This window comes from Camponotus floridanus, unplaced genomic scaffold (assembly GCF_003227725.1).
Source record: "Camponotus floridanus strain SB8 unplaced genomic scaffold, Cflo_v7.5 scaffold2, whole genome shotgun sequence".
NCBI classification, from domain to species: Eukaryota; Metazoa; Arthropoda; class Insecta; order Hymenoptera; family Formicidae; genus Camponotus; species Camponotus floridanus.
Genome location: NW_020229325.1, coordinates 2,048,916 through 2,070,906, shown reverse-complemented (window position 1 = coordinate 2,070,906; position 21,991 = coordinate 2,048,916). Strand labels below are relative to the sequence as shown.

The following is a 21,991-nucleotide window of genomic DNA, read 5'->3' as shown; positions in this document are numbered from 1 at the left end:
GATGTTGAGCCGTTAATATATAATATATGATATGAAAGATGATTGTGCGCTCTGATAGTGCGTTCTAAAATCGATTGAAAATGATAAACTGTTAGATAGACGCGCGATTAAATCTTTTCCCACAATTTTGCCGATAATTATCGTGATAATTATTGTGAATCGCGTTTTCAGAGAGATTCGAAGCGAATTTTAGCGAATTTTAAAATAATGTTTGTTTAATAGCAATAAATATACGTGTTTATAAAAAATCAAAAGTAAAATTACAGCGATATATATATATATATATATATATATATATATATATATATATATAATATTAATAATAGTTCATATTAAAAATGATATAAGAATTGTATTTATATAAAATATATATAAGAATTGCATAAAAAAGAGCATTTAAAAAAAATTATAAAATGATAAAATTGCACAGAACATGAATAATAATAATCAAACAATATTATTCATGAATATTTCCTGAAAAATAATATAACCAGATCAGCGTTTCTCAAGGTCTGCAAGTATTTTCAAATACACTTTCTATCAAATCTACAATCTTTGCAAACATATAAAAATACGAAACGGAATTAAATCCAACGTTCCAGTTGAAATAAAAGCGAAAGTTTGATCATTTCGATAATGTAAAGATATCTTTATAGTGATAAACTTGATAATTATAGAAAAGGATTATGGAAAAAAAAATTGCTTTCTAAGTTTTTTTTTCTAGGATATTCTTTCTAAATTATTCTCCTTTTATCAAGAGGAAAATTGAAGTTTATTCTAAATATACAAATATATTTTTCGTCTTTAGATAATAATTTTTTAAAATCTTTAATTAATTTATAATAGTCATGCATAAAAAATGTTAATTGTAAAAGCTCATAAAAAAAAGATTTAATTTCTGTAATAAATTATAGTAAAAAAGAAACTGTTATAGTATACTAGAAAACAATCTCTAGTCCATTTTAATATGTGGAATGAAACGTGGGAATTTCTAATGAACTGTAAAGCGCTCCAGGAAAGCGATGTTACTCGAGATGCATGCAGATTCTGCGATAAAATCATAATTGAATAAACGTAATCATGTAATTAAATATAAGACACAGCTTCGCTCTGGTGCTGCGCCTACGTCGGGTTCCTCGTGCAATCGCAAATTTCTGTGCAGGTCGGAGTGCACGAGAACGAGAGAAATAGTCTCTGTTAGAACTTGGCGATATTGTCGTGAAACCACGCTGCGGGAGGCAGTGACGTGTTGAGAGTGGGGGCGTCTAGCTGACTGGCCGTGCTGAGCGAAACTGTCTCAGCGTTTGCTTTGACAGTGGTGTAACAACCATCGTGAGAGTCACGCCGGACTGTTCGTCTCAGAATTGACGAGAGCCGTATATCGTATATTTTCGAAAAATCGATCGTCGCGCTTCGCCTCACGAGGGAGCGATTTGCACCCCCACTCGCTGCTACTCATTCGAAAGTTTATCGCGCCTCTCTCGACTCAGTCCTTCATCGCATGCGGTCGAATTATAAAGTCGTCCTCGTTCAAATTTGAAAGGATACTGTTTGAAGATATTTTTCCTTTCTTTCTGAAAATTGTTGCAAAAGTGCGAGATTTGTTGCTATTGACGACTAATAAAAATCCTTTCCGTTGCGAGGAAGAAGCGGCAGTCGAGCAGTGGATTTGATCGAGGTGAGATCGATGACTTCAAATACATTTACAGGTGTTTGACTAAATATTAAAGAGAAGAATAGAATCGACAGTTTCGTGCTAAATGCAAGGGTACTGATATTATGATATTTTACGAGCGTATTGTGTGTAATATGTGCGCGTAAACATTATCTGCGATACGAAATTCTTTTGCGATTAAAAGGCAAAAGTCACCCTTTTCGGGAAATGATGGTGGTTCTTATCCTGTCCGGAAGCGCATATTAATCGACTAAGGAGAATAATGTTGACGGCGCTCCTCTGCGGCTCCTCTTAAAAGGGTGTCTCATCGTGCCCTCATCCGTTTAATAATTCGATCGTTAAGTGATGTCATTCGTTCTGTTCCGTTAAAAGGTAAACCAATTTTTCTCATAAATCGTGCATGTATATATAAATATATCCTGCGCAAATTTTAAAGTTTGCTTGGAACGAACATTTGGATTGTAAATATTATGATGTTGAAACGCACGGTAATTTTAAGATTCAGAAAAAAATATAATCATATGTGGATATAATATTATATATAACAACACATGTAAATTATACTATACGTAAATTATTCGATAAATTTTAATTATATTACCTCAGATGTTTTTTTCCACGAATATTTTCTTAATTTGTTTATACAAATATAGGAAAATATATTTAATTGTGTAAATTAAAATATATTGAATTAATCAAAGTCTTTGTTTATATAAAAGATGCCTTCTTTTTTTAAATATTATTATTATGTATTTGATTAAAATGCAAATTATCGTTCTCACTTTTATCGTTCCGTTTTTATCGCGGTTACTTTGAAACCAATCTTTAGTTTTAACCTTAAGAAGAACAGGAAATAATGTGTCTTATTTATTTTACGAAAATAGAAATGAAATAATGCATGTCATACGCAATCCATGCACGTAGTTCATAAACAAAATTGGATAACCGAAACAATAATCATATCAATATTATCTATATTTATCGATTCTATAAAATATATATTATTAAATATATATAAATTGGATAACCGAAATATATAAAATATATATAAATTGGATAACCGAAACAATAATCATATCAATATTATCTATATTTATCGATTCTATAAAATATATATTATTAAATATATATTATCTATGCTTATCAATTCCGTAAAAAGCTACTTCCACGTGGAAATATAATACAAAAAAGATCGTTCAATGCCAAACAACGTAATAATAAATGCAGGAAATGATTCACGAACTTGAAATTGTACCCCTGAATAGCAATCAACATATTACTCGATAATCTTCGCTTCAATGATTTACACACGAGGATTTATTCGATGACATATCTTTCCTCAATTTCGCAGTCTTTGCATACTCAACGATTTATAAGATTTGTATGTGTAACGAACTTTCGTGGAATTAATTTTCACATAGTGATAAATTCAAACACGTTCGCTCAGACACGCGAAGGATAAGGCACGAAAGCGAAATAAGTCGTTATGCACGGTTCACGGTTCGGAATTGCAGATTTTAGTTTTACAACGTACTGTAGAAAATTAATATATAATTACAAAAATAAATAATTTTTTGATAACAATTTGATACGTCAAATTGTATAAAATATAGCGATAGAAAGCATTTGCTCTGATGAAAAATTAATTTTTAAAAATCTAGAACGTAACTGTTTACAAATGAGTGAAAGGATAATGCATCGCGAGAAATCGCATTGCATTTAATTAAAACAGTAGGTCGAGTAAACCAAAATTTATCTACATCGAGCCATTTATCACGTTCTTTGCGGTAAGCAAAACTCTGCCACGATATCACGACGAATTAATTTACGCGCGAATGTATACTCATTATATGACTCTCATATAATTAATATATTATCATTGATACACGAATGTCAGCATTATTTTTTTTAATAATAACGTTTACAATAGCCGATAGCGTGAAAATTTATGCACGAAAACAAAAGGCTTTTCATTCCAAATGGAAATGTAATCATCACTCTTTCAGAAGAGTTTTTCATGTGATGAAAAAAAAACACAAAATTCTCGAAATAATTTGAGCGAGATCGATTTTTTAGGATGCGATGATTTCATCTGTTAAAATGATTAATATCAACAGTGATATCGCATAAATGGGCGATTTTCCTGTTAATTTGCTTCCTGTGCTTGGGTTTGAACTTGGAATTACATTTGACGCATAATTGTCAATAGTTCGTCAGCCGTAAATGTAATTATCATGTAATGACGGATGTCATATTTTCTATTCAAAATACATCTCTCTTGTTTCGTTCTTGTATAAATCTTATTATTATTTCAGTTTAATTTATTTTGTTGATTAAAACATTCGTTGATTAAAAATTTCGTTTGATTAAAACATTAAATATGGAAAATAAAACTTTGTCTGAGGATAAAAAACTTTATTTCCTTCTTCATAAAATTTTTTCAATTCCGCAAAGAGCATCGAATGGCGGGTATTGGAACATTTTATCAATTACCAGTGGGTTTTTTTTACTTTATATATATTATTGATCGAAAAGTCGATAGTAAATTACTTAATACTATATCGGTTTTACCGTTAATTAGAGCGTAGACCCGCCTGTCGACAATTAACAAGTAGGTCACTCGATCGTCCGTCAGGAACGCAAAAGGGAAAGCATAAGCGCAGATTCATCAGTTGCTGATAGCGTGTTTCATCGATCGGGTGATATTATCGAAGATTCCTCATCATATGTATACTTGGCGAAAATCGATTCTCCAAATTATCAAGCTCTCTAATTTTCCGCAGTAATTGAATTTGTTAGATGTGTGTGAAATCAATCTAAAATAAAGAAAATTTATTTATTTACAATTATATTAAATCTAAAGATATATATATATATATATATATATATATATATATATATATATAATAAAAATCTAGAAGAATTTACAAATGTGACAAATGTATAACTCACAACTCTAATTTCTTTAAATTCCTTTCTAAATTCTTCTAAATTATTTTTTATAAAAAAATATGATAATTTATAATAAAGTGGGAAAGACATTCGTAATAAAAACTTAAATATGTATTTTAATTGTAAATAAACAATTACAAATGTTTCTCTTCTCTCTTTCTTAGATAAAAAATAGAAAATAAATATATATTTTAAGTTTAATATGATATGTTTCATTATTTTAACAATTTCAACGGAAGACATAATATATAATTAATATGAAAAATATAATATCGAGGTATATGCGATGTGTAATTGTTGGTGAACGAATGAAAAAAAATAGTAAACTAAAAAATCAACGAGATTAATGCGCTGACGCGTAATAGTCGACAAACTTGTTGATTCCGACGAATGTCATAACGGAATATTGGAAAACGCTTTTAAACGTTTGTTCGATGATTTATATCTATCAAACTCGTGAACTGCGTGAATGCGAAAATTAGAGAAATTGAGAATAGATTTTCGATATATGAACTTGATGAGTCGCTGATTTTATTTAAACAAAGTTTAAATAAATAAAATCATTAAAAGAGATGATGTGATAATTTATCATATCAAAAAAGGCGCAAAATCTGTAAAGTTTTAGAAAAATTATTCTTAGCAAACTCCGCAAAAATTAATTTTTTTTGTACGTAATGAATATTTAAAAAATATTTTTTTTAATTGAGAAAAAGTTTTCATAATGATCGAATTTAGTCAATATATTCTAATATTTAGATTAAAATTGCCAATTTGAATAAAATAGTTGGGATTTTATTTTTCATGCTTTTTGAGCAATAAAAATAATACCGTTCAATAATATTGTGCCAAAGATGTAAAATAAATGAGATATTTTATCTCTCTTGATACATTTGTACGATAAAGGCTATCATAGCGTTACGTCATATGCTAAATGTTAAGGGTACTGAAACGGATACTCGTGCCTCGGGAATCTCAAATGTGTTTGGTGCACATGCACGTGAAATTAGACCGCAGCGACCGTGCGTGCACTCAGACTTTAACATTTTATAATGCCATGCGAGTTATTTGCTCCAATTAGGGAACTACCTCGTGCTGCAATTTTCGATTTTCTGGGTTAAATCTAGCATGCTCGTAATTTATTGCTTTCGTGCTTAAGACGTTTATGTGATTTCAGGTTGGTACTAAAATGACAGCGGGTGTATTCGTGAGTGTGATACACATCTATAATCTAGATCATAATAGTGTATTTTTCTCTCTATTAAACAAAAATATTTTTTTGTTACTTAAAAATAATAATTTTTAATTCATATAATTCGAAGGAATATTTCTATTTTTAAACGTCTCGAAATTTTATTGATTTTCGATGCAGATCGCTCTTTTTGTAATTGATGAGAAACATTCGCTCACGCGCTGATCGCGCTATTTTTGCTACTTCATCACTCTACTTTCGCCTCGTCGCTTCTTTCCTGCTTTCATTTACAATCAAATGTACGCCGATGCTCGTTGACGTACATATGCGTACAACCGGAGGGGGATTTTACTTGGAGGTTTCCTGTCTTCGTCCGGGATATGACGATATCCCCCCTGCTTGGCCAATGGCGTAAGCATTCAGAAAAGTATTTTGTCTAACAAGTTCGATTCCTAACAATCACAGTGGCAGTAGTCATTTCTCTCTTCGCAATAGCGAAAAAATTATTTTCAATCTTCAAATATTATAATTAAAAATTTATATAAGTATAACAAGAATGTGATTAACATCAGCTGATTCTTTGTTCACATATGAATATGTATTAAAAGTAGAGTAACATTAAGTAAATTATAGAAACATACTTTACTAATAATTAATCACGTTTTATTATTAAGTAGTCATACATGAAATACTATATCATTAACTTCACAAACAATGTCTATTCTTCTAGCACATTCAACTTCGCGATTCGTGCGCTCTTTGAACTCTCGTCATTTGTTAATTATTTAATAATTTCTTGCATGAATATCTTCTTGATAATTTTGTCATTCTCATTCTCATTATTGTTTAATTTTTAAACGGAGAACAAGGATAGTGATTGTGTCGTCGCTGTATAATTGTCATATAATGAACGTGAGAGAATTTCTCGTCGGAGGAAATTAAAGCGCGTAATACCAATAATAATAATCGAACTAAAGCACTAATCAAGTAAACTTTTGACCCTTACAAATTCGATATCTCTCACAAGATTTACAAGAAAACAAAGTAATATTCATCTCTCTCTCTCTTTGTCATGGTGATTCTTTTTTATCGCTGTCGTATTTCTCCGCATTTTAAACTTATCAGCGATATAAACGAGTTCTTTTCAAGGAGATTTCTTCCAGCAATCTACTCTTATAACATCGGGCAGTCTTTGAAAACATCGCGGAAAGTAGGTTACGGTATCTCTCGGGATTCAAATTGCTATCTTGAACCCGCAGGAATCGTGTAATTCGCCTTTTCAGCACATCGAGGCATGCGATTATTCTCGTTTCGACTGGAAATCACTTTTACGGCTATCTTATGGAAAAAGCTGGTCACTTCGTCATCGGAGTACCCTTTGTATTTTTATTTATCGGATGGTGTATCGAGCTCTAGTCTCCGGATCATTGGATCTCCGCTCGTCAACCCCGTTAATTAGTCCGCTACGTCGTTAAAGAGGGCAGGGTCACATCACAAGAAGGAAACTCACAAGACACGCTCACAGACATCGTCCACAAAAGCGTACTTCGGCACATCGCACATGTATATAACTTAACGAGGCGTCATCGTGTCCTCGCACAGCATTGCTTACGTTCCTCGGTGTGACATTTAAACCGCGTGTACACTTACTATATTAAGCGTGCGCGCGCGTGCGAGTAATGCGTACTAGTGGACACGCTTGTCAGGGTCGCATCAGTCCCTATCCGGATTACTTCGTGACTGGAAAAACAATTTTCGTCGAGATAACTGTATAAGCCACTTATGAAAATTGAAGGAAGATTAAAGCAATTTAATTTTAAAGACACAATGAATATGTTGATGATCAACAAAGCTAATTTGCTAGGTTTCTATTTTAAAGCGAAAATAGGTACATTGAAAAATTTCAACTATCTAAATAAATAAATAAAACTAAAATAAAAACTGATTGTTTCAGGAAATTTCTAATCCGTCATCCAAGTGAATAGAAGAATGTTATCTTTCTTTTCTATTTATTGTTACATTATAAATATTTAAAGATCATGCATTTTTTCGGATCAAAACTATTAGAAAACATTACATTATGAGATATCTTCTTTTTAAATTCGAAAGCTTCGTATTACAAATAATTGAATATTAATGACTGAATAAATTATGTTATACACATATTTGTTACAAAATAAATCTTTCTTAATTATATTGTGATACATTTTTTCTTAGCATATTGCAATTATTATTATTATCAAACTTATTGTTATTAATTTAATTATGTTTATTAATATAGAATAGAAATATATTCGATTTGAATATATCATCTTTAAAGAAATACAGACTTCTTTTTTTTCGCAATATTGTACAATACAAATCATAGACATATTGGTCTTGCTAAAGATATTTTTTGTAAAGTTGAGCTTAATGACATTTATATAGTATATGATGCCTTGACGTAATTAGATAAAAAAGAGATAATTCTTTTTTCTTTTATATTTGTTTTATGACGAAGTTAATTATTCTCTTTCTATTATAAGCACGTAATGAATTACGTCTTTTACGTTAAAAAATTGATCGATAATTATTGAAATATGCGTGGCGCAAAATAATTTTCACTACACATGTTATTGAGAAAATTGATGTTCAAACAATTGCATATAATGATCTATGATAAATGTGAACATAAATAAGAGGTGCTTAAAGTTATAACAAAATTATTGCGTCGCATCATAGGTACCAGAAGTGATGTTAAGTTGGAGAGTTGTGTATAATGATGGGGAGATCTCAATTGATTTGCTGGAATTGACGCACAAAAAGGCCTTTAATAGGCGTCGATTATTCTCGCCCACAATTTCCGACGATTATCCAATCGTAGTATATATTGAAAGAGGTGCAAAAATCTCGTCGCAATGACATTTAAACTATTGCAATTGTGAACGTATGTTGCAGTAAATATATAAGGATAGCAATTTTGTAACATATTTTACATAATTAATTGATCGATTAAAAACCTACTAAATTTTCTCGAATATATTTAAAAATATACAAGGTGTAATAATAAAATATATCTTTAGTGTGTGCTTTTTTTATATTTTTATACATACTATATATATATTGAAGTAAAAAATTGAATGTATCACGTATGCAATATTCAAATGAACGTTATAACAAGCTCACATTCAATCGTATGAGAAAGAAAAACGATTCTTTTTATATCGTTTTTCACCGAACCTTCTAACCGAAACTTTTTGTTCTTGCAGCACTCGATGCTATAATATTCACAGTTTTGAGATGAATCTTTTCTTGCATATAACATAATCAAAAAAAGATTAAATCGTTTCCAAATGGACCACTTTTATATAAAAGGAATCAAGACCCAGTTTTATTACTATTTTGAGTTAAATTCATTTTGGGAATTAATGTTCCAGATATATATATATATATATTTTAAAGGATTCAACAAAAGTTTCAGTTATCTTTTGAACAGAATAAAGGTAGAGAAGAAGCGAACAAATTGCTATTTAACTCGTTTTTTTTATAAGCGTATAAACATATTCATAAATTAATGATTTTTCATTTAATAATTATTAAATATTATTTTATTTATTATCTAGTTTCAAGTTCTGCTGAAGTTTAAGTAATCTAGCATTTAAATTTTTAAAAATTTATAAAAATTGGTTTACATTTAATTTCTTACCTAATTTATAAATATTTATATAACTCAATAATTATATTTAAATTAAATTTAGTTGAAAAATTAAATTTAATGAAATTTAATTTAAATGTAATTATTTAAATATAAATACATATTGTGTCGATTATATATTATATATTATATATTATATATATCCAATAATTATATTTAAATTAAATTTAGATGAAAAATTAAATGTAAATCAATTTTCATTTTCAATTCTTAAACTTTGGATTATGTTAGATCACTTAAACTTCCATAGAAAACTTAAAACTCCCTAGTAAATAAAATAATATTAAGTTTCACAAAAATTATATATTTATAGAACTACAATATCATATATTTTTCTTTAGAAATTTTTATTTTTGACAGAAATTTTCCACCCATAAAACTCAACCCTGTAATTCTTTCACATAAGAAATAGAATCGAACATCGATTACAAAGGAGAAGTCAACGATCATGGAGTACCGTCCTTTTGCGGGAAGTCTCTATCGTGAAGTGCTTCATGAAAAATCGAAGTTGGCCACGTCGAAAATGTCTGTTTACGCGACGAGCGTTGACCCACAAAAGCATCGATGCGATCTATAACGATACCGAGCGATGCGAATGCTAATTCGATTAGCTCCCCCAAGTGACTTCGGTCCACCCCGAGCGACGTCGATCGCCCTTACGTGACGTCGGTGTCACCTCGCTGGTCCGTGAAAAGAGAGTAGTAGTAGTATCGATAGTAAGACACGTGGTGCATATATACGAAGATCACTCGGTGCATATCTATTTGCGCTGCACGTGTATCAATCTTATTATTATCTAGGATAATATATAATTACGAGAAGAATGTGAATTCTTTTTAAGGGAGGATCAATACGTCGCAATGCGCTATAGAATCGATAAAGGGTATTATATTCGAGGTTTCATTATATTCGTTTCTATTATTCACAGTTGATAGCACACGCTACCGTTTCTCATATCGAGAATTTCATTGCACGAAAGTACACACACAGATATATATACACATATATAGTGTATTCGTCAAATAGGTCGATGCTTGGTCGATACTTGTTTCAATTTCTGCGAGATTCGTGGTAATATTACATACATTGGAAGCTTTTAAATATGTATGCGTACTTGTCTGTTCCTGGGATCCAGAATTATATAAAGATGAAGATATAATTTATGTCACCGGATTGAAACTAAGGTATTAGATATAATTAAAGCGAAATAAAAAGATGCATATATATATCAATCTTCTGCATTTTGAAAAAAAAAAGAGAATATATATACTCGGTATTTTATTTTATTTTTGTAAAAAAAACTGTAGAATAATTTATTCTTAATTTAAATATAATATTCGAGTTTTATAGTAAATATTCTCTAATACATAAATAAAATAACTATAAAAGTCTTTTTTAATATTACATTGCTATTCTTGAAAATAACATTTTGAAGTCAATTATACTGAAATCAATTTTTAAAACATAGTATGTATTTGGTTTTATAATATTGTTTATTCAAGTGCTATTAAATCTAGTTAAATTTTGATCGATTGCTTAGCTTCAACATCAGAAGTGCGCATGCTTTATTAATCTGCAAAATTATCCTTCCATAAAAGTTAACGAAAATTCTTCGATTCAAAGTAAAAATACTATCTAAATAAATTCTAATATTATTCATCGTACCGCTTATCAGAAGATTCTAAAATAAGTTTTAATATTGCTATTTGACTTACAGTTTCTCATTATTTTCCAGATCGTGACTTCTTTCCCGTAATTTTATTTCTTCAGCCATGTTATATCGTGATTCAGCCTCTTTGTTTATTTACTAAATTGTCTTCCCTCACGTCGAATAAATCTTTCTCTGCCAATCGTATTTCTTCTTTCCCTTTACCTTGTTTTACCGGTTCTAAATTTACAGACAGGCGGGATTTCGATACGTATTTGGCAACCAAACCTGCCCCGTTCAGCGCCATCTCGCTACCCTTGCCACGAAGCAACCCCCATCGATTTTCCGCGCCGCCGCCGCCGCCGCTTTACCAAATAAGGGAAGGATTCGAACCAACCCCCCTCTCGAAACTTACAACATGGCCGGCCGCCGGATGACAGTTGTTGCACTCGCCTCGCCTGCCCGTTGACCCCGTGACGCATTCCAGCATCCCGTACGGCGTGCACCTGTCGGCGTCATGTGTTCGCGCCGTCGGCGCCGATTACGCCGCGATTCCGCGACGGTGAGCGCGTCGAACGTCACGCAACTAATCGCGCCGCATAAAATCCCTGGCGAGTTCTCGTAAAATCCTGCCAGGACTCCTAGGCTCGAGTTCCTCCACGAACGAGCCTGCTGTTCCGTTCCGTTACTTGTGAGAGAGTAGGTGACAAATATCACCATTTCTAATTGTAATATTTAAAATATTGCTCGATCCAGCGATACATTTTAGTACCATTGGTTTTGTTTACATTGATCAATTTTAAACGCAGTTTGATTAAGTCTTCGTCTTTATATAATTCTGGGTTTTAGAAATAAAAAAAAAAGTTAAATTAAAAACTAGAATGTTGATGAAATTAAACGTTAAAAAGCCTGATTAAAAGTACTTGACAGTTTGCCTTTGGAAAATTTATTTGTCAATATGATCAACCATAATTGTCGATAAAAATTAAAACTCATTCATAAAAACTAGTAATTGAAGTTTCCATAATATTGAAATGATATTCCAAAACTGTGATAATTTTGTCCATTGTGTTTCGTCGGTCATCAGTCAATCAGCGAGGCGTTTGAAATCCCCAGTATAAGTTCTTTGAACTCTGTTTCTCATTCGCGAATGTGTGGGAGTTTTGGCATCGAATGCTGGGAGACCGTTTTGGATAGGTCGCGGTTGTTGTTGTAGTGAAATAGTCGAAGATCCGTTCGCATTGGATTGTTCGCAAATATACACATATATACATAGTACTTTTATTGTGGATATTGACGTAGATAGGTGAGATGAGGTAATATTGTGGAGCTTGTTCATTGACAAGTCAATGCAGCAAGTGCATTATAGTTTTTAATTGAAATGCACTGAAGACTTTGGAATTGTTTACAACAATATAGTCAGCTGTATGACTTCTAATTATTCTTTTCTCTGTGGTTTTTTTGTCTTAAATTAAATCACTTTTGTATCTATTGTGCTAATAAGAAATACAAGCAGTTTTAAAGAAATAATATGTTAAATCACGTAAGTTGATATTTTAAAAGAATAAAAAAGCGAAAAATATTAATGAAATCATATCTGCGCTGTAAAACTAATTTTCTGCAATTCTGAATCAATCTGTTCAAGTTATTTTTATTATAAACAATATTCTGGATATCAAGATTATAATTTTTCTTAATCAAGGAAAAAATATACTACAGATAAACTGGAAAAATGTAATTATGTCATTGAGATGATAATTAAACATGAGACTTAAGAAAGTTCGAAGTTAAAAATATCACGTAGGTTTGTGGTGCGCACGAGTTTGTAACTTTTATATAACCGATATTCTAATGAATTTTAATTATTTCTTTTTTCATAAATTTGGAGCATAATAAAATATATCCTGTTTTTTTGATCAATTTATTTTGCAATAATAAATAATCATTACTTATATATTAAATATGTACATATTTAAAGTTTCTAAAAGATTTATAGAAATTTATTTCCGTTATTAAATTGTATTTAATAATTATTATTAAATTAACAAAAAAATTGATGTTTATCATGCTGATTTCTAATCTCTAAAATATTTTAGATTTAAAAATTTAGAGCGTGTACATTTTTATTATATTTATTAAAATACTAAATTGTAAAAAGAAACATAGAGATAAAATAGAACACAATAATTGCGCACAGGAGAATATTGCGACAGACACTATGTTACTTGTTTCAAACGTTCCACACTGGAGAATGCCGGAGGAATGTCAAATGCAAACATTTATTTCACATGGCAGTTCACTGCAATACTGTGTACGTTATACATTGATATCACCCGTAGGCCATTGATAAAATATGCTATTAATTGATATTATTAACGACATAGCAAGGATCGATTGAATAGCAATGAATGCCATATTTTTTAATATGTATGTTTATATATATACATATATATAATAGATTTTATCGATAAAACACTTATTTAATTTCTTTTATTAAATTTAAATTTAAATTTTCGTATATTTTTCAATACTGATACAATACATCAATTATGTTGTAATTGCCGATTCTTTTTAAAGACATATATTTCAGAGATTTATTCATGCATAAAACCAGCTTGTAAATAATTAATATTTTAATGAAGATTTTTTATCAATCATAAAACCTACTAATATTTTTTAAATATTTAATCATTTTTTTAATATTTAATATTTAGATAAAATAATATTAAATTCATAAGTGATGAAAAAATTATCGACAATTTCGACTACACAAAAAGAAAAGCCCGTTAAAAGCCTAAAAAGCCTATTAATATTTCTTAACATTTAATTAACATCTAAATGAAATGAAATAACATCAAGTCCATAATTAACGTTTATTAAAGACCATTATTAAATGAAAATTAACGTTTCCTATTTCATATAATCAGATACTTCATAATAAATTTTGCTTTCTCATAATTATTCGTAAACAGCCTCGGCTGTTAAAATCAATATCGAATTGCTGATTTATTTCGAATGGCGAATTTATATATCCTAAAATACATATATATTTATGTAAATAAAAAAATCAGATTTCTCAAGAAATCCTCAAGAGGTGCGCAATATGCGATCATGTTTATGTGACGAGAAGAGAAATTTGCGAGAAGCTTGTGGCGGCCGTAGAGATGACGAGCGCGAAATATGCTTTCGGTCCGAAAATAACGTGGCCGTTCGTTGGTACGGCGGAATCTCGTCGTTCGCAATTTTAGAAACCGTAAAGCCGATCATTCTCTCGCGAGCAAGTGACAAGTACAACAGGCTTAGTCCTCTCGAACGTGCCACTCTCGAAAGTGCGTCTCTCGTCCTGACGACGTGATAAAACTCGATCGCGACGTTCCCACGTGAGTCATCATTGGTCCTCGTCGACGGCCGAATGGAGCCTCTTCGCGAACGTTTCAGGTGAGGTGAGGTCGGCGGGGGACATCTCGTTCGCGGAAATTGATTAACGGGATTCATCCCCCGCTGACGAGTTCGCAGAATTCATTTGTCCTGCGATATATCGGTACGGATAAACGTTAATCCGAGCCGTCCAGGCGTGCGCATGTATGCCACCCATATGGAATTAATGATTCCATGTAGTGCACGGTGCGAATATATAGGTTCGGGCTCTCCGGCCAGAAATTTCAATTTCATTGTAGTCTCGGACTGGTGACAAGTTACCGCTCGTCAATCTGCGCTTCAATAGGAACCCGATTGTGTAAACGTATCTTTTAGTTCGCCGGATTAAATTAATTCCGAATAAATTTTTGAATATTTCCTGTAATTACCTAAAAAATGTAATCCTTGTGAGCTTCCTTTAATGTGTTTTCAGTTTTAAATCTGTGTAAGAAGTGTGTTGCAACTATTGTATATGTATGACATTTCAAAATTTCAAAATTCATTCCAGTTTTTCTAGCAAATTTAAAATGGATTCTTTCGGATAAAAAAATTCTCGAATAGAAGTTATTTATATTATTTTTAATGATTAATAATCTCTTGGTATAATTTTGATTAATTTTTTAAAATAATATATTCGAAGTTATAATATCTAAAAGAATAACTGTGGGAAGATTTATTATGTGATTATATCCTAGAAATTATCTTATTATGTCACGTTTATTTTTACTCACATATATTATTTTAATCACAAAATATTTTCAAATTGATCAAAACAATTGTAATTAAAAAAAAGACTGTTTTGAACGCTGCAATTATTATTATTACTAGATTTGAAAGATTAAATATCATTCAGACATAAAAACTCGCATGTAAAGTACGTTGCTTTGTCTTACAGATGCTTTTCACGTTGTAAAGTGACCCTCGTCGAGAGAAGTTGTACACTTACGATGGGCAAGCTTTTGAGTCTTTTGGCTCGAGACGAGTCTACCTGTTGCACGCCTCAAAAGTACGATGTCTTCTTAGATTTCGAAAGTAAGTCGTACTTATTTTTCTCACGGAGAGTTTTAATATTAACTTTTAATATTGTATTTTACATGATCTGTTACGTATTAATCTTCTTTTCCAAAAGAAAAAAAAAGAAAAAGAGAAATTTAATCTTTCGGATAAAAAAAATTATCGAATAGAAATTATTTATATTATTTTTAATGAAGAAATATTTAAAATTTAAATTTCCATAAAATAATATATATTTTATATATGATAAAAAATAGAGAATTTATGAAGCATAATAAATTGTACATAGCAAAAATATGTAAAATATATTGAGTTTGAAAAATATGTAAAATATATTAAATTTAATTTGTTCTACTTGTTTGTTCTCAGATGCGCAGCCATCGGATATCGAACGCGAGACGTTTGAGGCAGTGCAAAGGGTGCTGAAAAATTCAGAATCTATTTTGGAAGAAATACAATGCTACAAAGGAGCCGGAAAAGAAATCAGAGAAGCGATTTCGGCGCCCACAGAGGAATGTCAAAGAAAAGCTTATCTAACCGTAGCACCCCTCGTCGCAAAACTCAAACGATTTTATGAGTTTTCCTTGGAACTCGGTACGCATCATTAATTACATTAACGATAATAGTTTTCTATAAATAGGGATGTTGAGCTTCGCGAAGACTCGATATCGACGTGAATATTAGGATATGCTTCAATATGCGCTTGCTTTCACATTTATGGCATGCTTTTAATTAGTTAAGTGTTAATAATTAGAAAGGGAATATCCATGAAAAATATTTTGGAAAATACCGGTCTCCTTATATTTGATTTATTTTTTTGTATCGAATATACTTCTGGGCAAAAATATTATTAAATAATATCGATGATAAAATATCAAAATATTGAGTATATAATATTTAATCTTCTGTATTTTTGCAATTTATCTCATTAATTATTCTTTATAAAATAAAAAAGAAATTATCGCCAATAATTTTATTGTTAGATTCAATCAATTACTAATTGGTTATTAATTTTTGGTTATATTATTGGTTATTAATTTATTTTATTATTGTAACTAATATTAATTTTCAATTATTAATATCGCATTACATGTTGCTTATTTTTGTATATTGGCTATATAATCTTCTAACAAAATCAATACTAACTATTTAATATTGATTAATTTTCGTACACTGAGAAAAAAAACCGGTGAAAAGGTAACGAACGGATATTATACCGATCACTTTAATCGGATAAAAAAGAAACCGATCAGATATCCAATCAGAAAATATTGATTGATCAAATATCTGATCAGAAAATTCAAAATTCGGAACTTTCCGATCAGATATCCGATTAAAGTGATCGGTACAATACCCGTTCATTACCTTTTCATCGGACATTTCTCTCATTTTTCTCAGTGTACGTATTTTGTGGATATTTATTTTATAAGTAAAATACAGTGATCAAGGCTCTAATATTATATATTTTATAAGTATTATAAACAATAACTGTCTCCGATATTTCGTATAAATTAATTCATTTATTTACAGAAAGGGTTGTACCGAAAATTTTGGGGCAATTGTGCTCGGGAAATCTCTCACCGACGCAACATCTGGAAACGCAGCAGGCCCTAGTCAAGCAATTGGCAGAGATATTGGAATTCGTATTGAAATTCGACGAGCATAAAATGAAAACGCCGGCGATCCAGAATGACTTCAGTTACTATCGGAGAACGTTGACGAGAGCATCGTTGGCGCGACAGGACAACACCGAGAAGGATCTAGTTGTCGGCAACGAGCTCGCCAACCGAATGTCCTTGTTCTACGCCCACGCGACACCCATGCTTCGTGTTCTGAGTCACGCGACCATTACTTTCTTGATGGACGTAAGTGGTATCGCTTCTCTACATTATTCTCGTCTGCGCGGCCTCCCATTGTTGCCTGGACAATTATTGATCCGGCCAGATGCTAACTGATGGCAATTAGCTGAAATTCTGCGGTTATCCAGGCGGTTTCTCCACGCGTCCCTTAATTATTCCTTGATTGAGAAATAATTCTCTATTCCTTTCGAAATTATGCGAAACATATATAAAATTCTTTACGTTGTTAATGTTGAATATAATATATTTCGATACGCGATAATGTATCTTCTTAAAAAAGATCACAAATTTAAAATTGTCTTATTAACAATTTTTTTAAACAATTAATGTTAATAATTTTATTATAATAATTATTAATATTAATTATTATAAATGTTAATATTATTAATAAATGTTAATATTAATAATTATTAATATTAATTATTATAAATGTTAATATTAATAATTATTATATATATATTAATAATAAATTTTTTAAATTATATAGAGAAAAAAAATTGTGATAAAACAATATGATTTTATCTTTAATAATATAAAAATTAAAATATATAATTACAGTAAAAACATTTCGTCTACTTCATTCATTTAACAAAATTATTTTATAAATTTTGATCACGTATAAAAATATTTTTTAACGATAATAAATCATCAGCCGTTCGTATTGATTGCGATGACAAATATCCGCGTTACGTGATTGACATGAAGTATAATGGCAAAGCAGAAAAAAAATTTGTCCATGAAAATAATGGCTCTACTGAAGCAAGAAATTGACAGGTATTCTGGTCTGTGATTTAAATTATCCGAGGTCTACAAACTACATCGATCAGACAAATAAATGTGATATGATGAACAAAGGTTCAATGTTATATACAAGCTTTTAATTAAAATCGATAATGAAATAATAACATACCATTGGAAGTATTTTCAAACACATACACAATTTAATACATGTACAATAAAAATATGTATTTTATAATAGAGAACGAGATGTTTTTCAATTATAAGCTCAGTAAAAATGCTGTGGAAAAAATGTGGATATTTATACAAAAAATATTCATAAATTTTTGAGATAGAAAAATTATCCGCCATTTTCAATAATATATTTAATATGTTCAATATGTTTAACCTCCATAAAATTCTTCTTTTGTTTTTAGAACGAAGATATAGCAAGAGAAAATATAACAGAAACGCTTGGTACAATGGCAAAAGTGTGTCTTCGAATGTTGGAAAATCCGTAAGTAAAATCCGTTTCTATCAAAATGCAAAGATAGCTTTACCAAGGAATTTCTTCGAAGCTAATTTGAGAAATATTTTCTCCCAGGAATCTGTTGGCGCAATTCCAACGAGAGGAGACTCAGCTCTTCGTTTTAAGGGTCATGGTGGGTTTGGTGATCCTCTACGATCATGTACATCCCCAAGGTGCCTTTGTAAAGGGTTCGAATGTGGATGTGAGTATCAAAAAATTAAAATGAATTTTTTACACAACATTTTAATAAAAAAGTTTCTTAAAGAATGTTGCTTTAATTGACTATGTTACAATTTTAATTTCATATCTATATTTATTGAAATACTTTAGAGAAATTAAAAATATCACATAAGAAAAATATTTTAAAAATTTGCATATAGAATCTTGTTTCGCATATATTTTTTCAAAAATATACAATAATAATATGTGTTATAATCTAACAGGTCAAAGGCTGTGTGAAACTATTAAAGGATCAGCCACCTTGTAAGAGCGAAGGTCTGCTGAACGCCCTCCGTTATACTACGAAGCACTTGAACGAGGAAAACACGCCGAAAAATATAAAGAACCTGCTGGCCGCATGATTACCGAAGCAACGCGGCTGCTGCATCAGAAGTTGAAGCTTGCCGAAGCCGCGCTTCTTCGCAAACATTTTTCGAGCGGTATCGTTTTGAACGACCGTCTCTAGTAGTTCCGAAGATCCAAGAGTCTCTCATTAGCGCGTAAAGCGGTCTTCTTTTCCACGCGCATCCGGTTTGGCGGACCACACGTATATTCTCGGAACTACGTCGAAAGCTGCCCTTAAACTGCCGAGAATATTTGAAGTCTTCGAATGAAAAATAATTCATTGACACGTTGACGTAACGATTGATCGCCACGTGCTTCTTTTATTTTCCTATGATCGTCCGAGAGAGTTCACGTGTATGATTACTTATTATTTTTGCTGATATTATATGTTACGCGCGAAACAAACATTGTTGTGTGTCGCGGTGATCTTCCAAACTTTCAAATATTCCCTCTTTCATTTAAAGCACTTAAAGTTTTCATTAAGCATTGATGTTTCTGTTAGTGAGTTTTCAATTTACGAAATCTTTTCATCGATAGGAAAAGTTGAGTAAAATAGACTTTGACGATTAAATTTTTGCGCACAGTGATTTTTTTGCAGCGTTTCAACCAAAGTTGTTTATTAACATAATTTCCGCCCGGACAGGACGGGAAGTTAATTAGAGCATATCATAGTGTATTTAGGATAACATAGATTGTGAACTTTTGGGGGTGTGTTACGAAGAGAGCTTTAATCACGTTATGGATATTATGGAGATTTTTAGCTCTTGTTTTCTTTGTTGAATGGCGGGCGAGAGGGTGGATTGTGAGACTGTGAGGTATTGTAAGTCGAAAAGTCGAATATTGCCGGAACAAATCTCATTTTATCGATATAACCGCGTATTTGGAAAGTATTTGGAATCTATATTTGAAATGTATCTCAAATATTATTGTGTGATTTAAAATCATATTTTGTAATCTTTGATTGAGAAGTAGAAGAACACCAAAGATGCTTTTAGGATAGCAAAGTTGCGAGAATGACAGATGTGATTTGTTATTATTAATATTATTATCATTATTATACTATATTATTTTTTATTATTATTATTAGAAATGATCTTATGTGAAAGTATTTAATAATCAACGAACGCATGTTCTGCGATATAGGTCAATGATCATTATCTACATATAAATACGGATGTACAAATGTAATTGTACACGATAATTTGCTGTATTTTCTTCTAACACACGCAATCATACATCTTAAACAAAAGTGATTTAAATTCCGGATTTTTTGCATCAAGAAATTTATTACAGATTTAGCACGGATTATTTTGAGTCTATCAAAAGATATTTATTATATAGTTTTGGAATATTACTATTAGATTATCAGTTTTCAAACAGTTATATATGACTATGCTTTTGTTTTTTCTTTTTATATTTTCACAGACTAAAAGATTATTCTATGTTCCAATTTCCAATGCTAATTTTTGATCTACCATATTTTTTTATTTTTGAATATTCTTCAGAAACAAATATCAGAATTTAAAACAGTTCTCTCTACATATTGCAATTTTTTACTATCATACTGAGGAAAAATTTGCGACGAACATTTAATATTAATTTTTTTTATACATACAGGTGACGCGTAAATATGAGAAAAAAATTTACAGGAATTTTCGAACTGACTTTAACACAAAACATCTTCTTGCACGTTTTAGAGATTAATACTTTGAAGACTGCTTGCCGACCATAATGTGAAACCTTGTGTGTAAGTATTACGTGAAAAAAAATAAAAAATCACACATTTACATAAGAATTTACCATGAACGCTCATCAGTAGCGAACCTCAAACACTCACGTTGTATATATACAGATTGTTATGATATATTAACGATATTCACACAGATATTACTGTTACATTGGCACTCCATTGTAATAAGTGCCCTGAATTATTGCCTTGGTAATTTTTAAGGAAAAGATAATGAACACAGTATTTAATTAATTTTACATTCGTTATATGCTTTATTTTGTAACGTTATTCAATGTCAATTAACACGAGAAATATTATTGTCGCACATATTAGGATTGTACTTGAGTTAAATTAAAGTCCCCTGAAACGTATGAGGTTTATAATTATTTCAGTGGTTACTCTGATGAATCAGTTCCTTGCAATAAAACTGTACACGTTATGCATACGCGAAACAAACATCATATATATGATTATCTCTACCTAGAACCTTCCTTCCTGCAGGCATTACTATTAGAGAAGTCTATTAATAACCCGTTTAACAAACAGGATGTGGTTATATTGTTATATTGTTGATATTGCTAATTCCTTTTCATAAGGTTGTACATTCGCATGAATTGATGCATTATTTCAATATATATAATTAACTACATGATATAAAAATCGCATAATGTTTAATAAATTTTATATTATCCATATGTGATTATTATATTTTATATTTTAATGATATAATTGATATTGTAATATTTACAAAAAAGTACCGATTCAAATATCTTATTTTACATTCAAAATTTTAACTGCTTAAAATAATTATAGATAATTGGTTACAGATAATTAAAATTATAGTCTATTCTATTTATATCTTTTTAAAGTTTATATCTTAAAACTTAAATTGCCCAAATTTTTTATTTGAAATTAAAATTAAAAAGTACATTTAAAAATATATATTTTTTTCTTTCAATATATATATAAAATATATTTATATTTACTATAGTAGATTATATAGA

At 30.5% G+C, this 21,991-nt stretch overlaps 1 protein-coding gene and 1 long non-coding RNA gene across 6 annotated transcripts in view; one reads left to right on the top strand and one right to left on the bottom strand.

The window, feature by feature from the left end:
• Nucleotides 1-1,302: 1,302 nt before the first annotated feature.
• On the top strand, nucleotides 1,303-21,358 carry LOC105258325 (protein FAM49B). Of its 5 annotated transcripts, none has more exons than XM_011269529.3 (7): nucleotides 1,303-1,678; nucleotides 15,471-15,607; nucleotides 15,959-16,183; nucleotides 17,120-17,454; nucleotides 18,603-18,682; nucleotides 18,770-18,896; nucleotides 19,138-21,358. In XM_011269529.3, the coding sequence occupies exons 2-7, from the start codon at nucleotides 15,523-15,525 to the stop codon at nucleotides 19,273-19,275; spliced, it is 990 nt and encodes a 329-aa protein (XP_011267831.1). In that variant the 5' UTR covers nucleotides 1,303-1,678; nucleotides 15,471-15,522; the 3' UTR covers nucleotides 19,276-21,358. The 5 variants fall into 5 exon arrangements, with proteins under 5 accessions (XP_011267831.1, XP_011267829.1, XP_025264000.1 ...); XM_011269527.3 differs by having other exon boundaries at nucleotides 1,303-2,047; XM_025408215.1 differs by lacking the exon at nucleotides 1,303-1,678 and adding an exon at nucleotides 11,267-11,720.
• The window catches only part of LOC112637767, an 86,765-nt gene continuing 69,007 nt past the window's right edge, over nucleotides 4,234-21,991 (bottom strand). The window contains exon 3 of the long non-coding RNA XR_003122708.1: nucleotides 4,234-4,491. This is a non-coding gene — a long non-coding RNA (uncharacterized LOC112637767). The remainder of the gene's footprint in view (nucleotides 4,492-21,991) is intronic.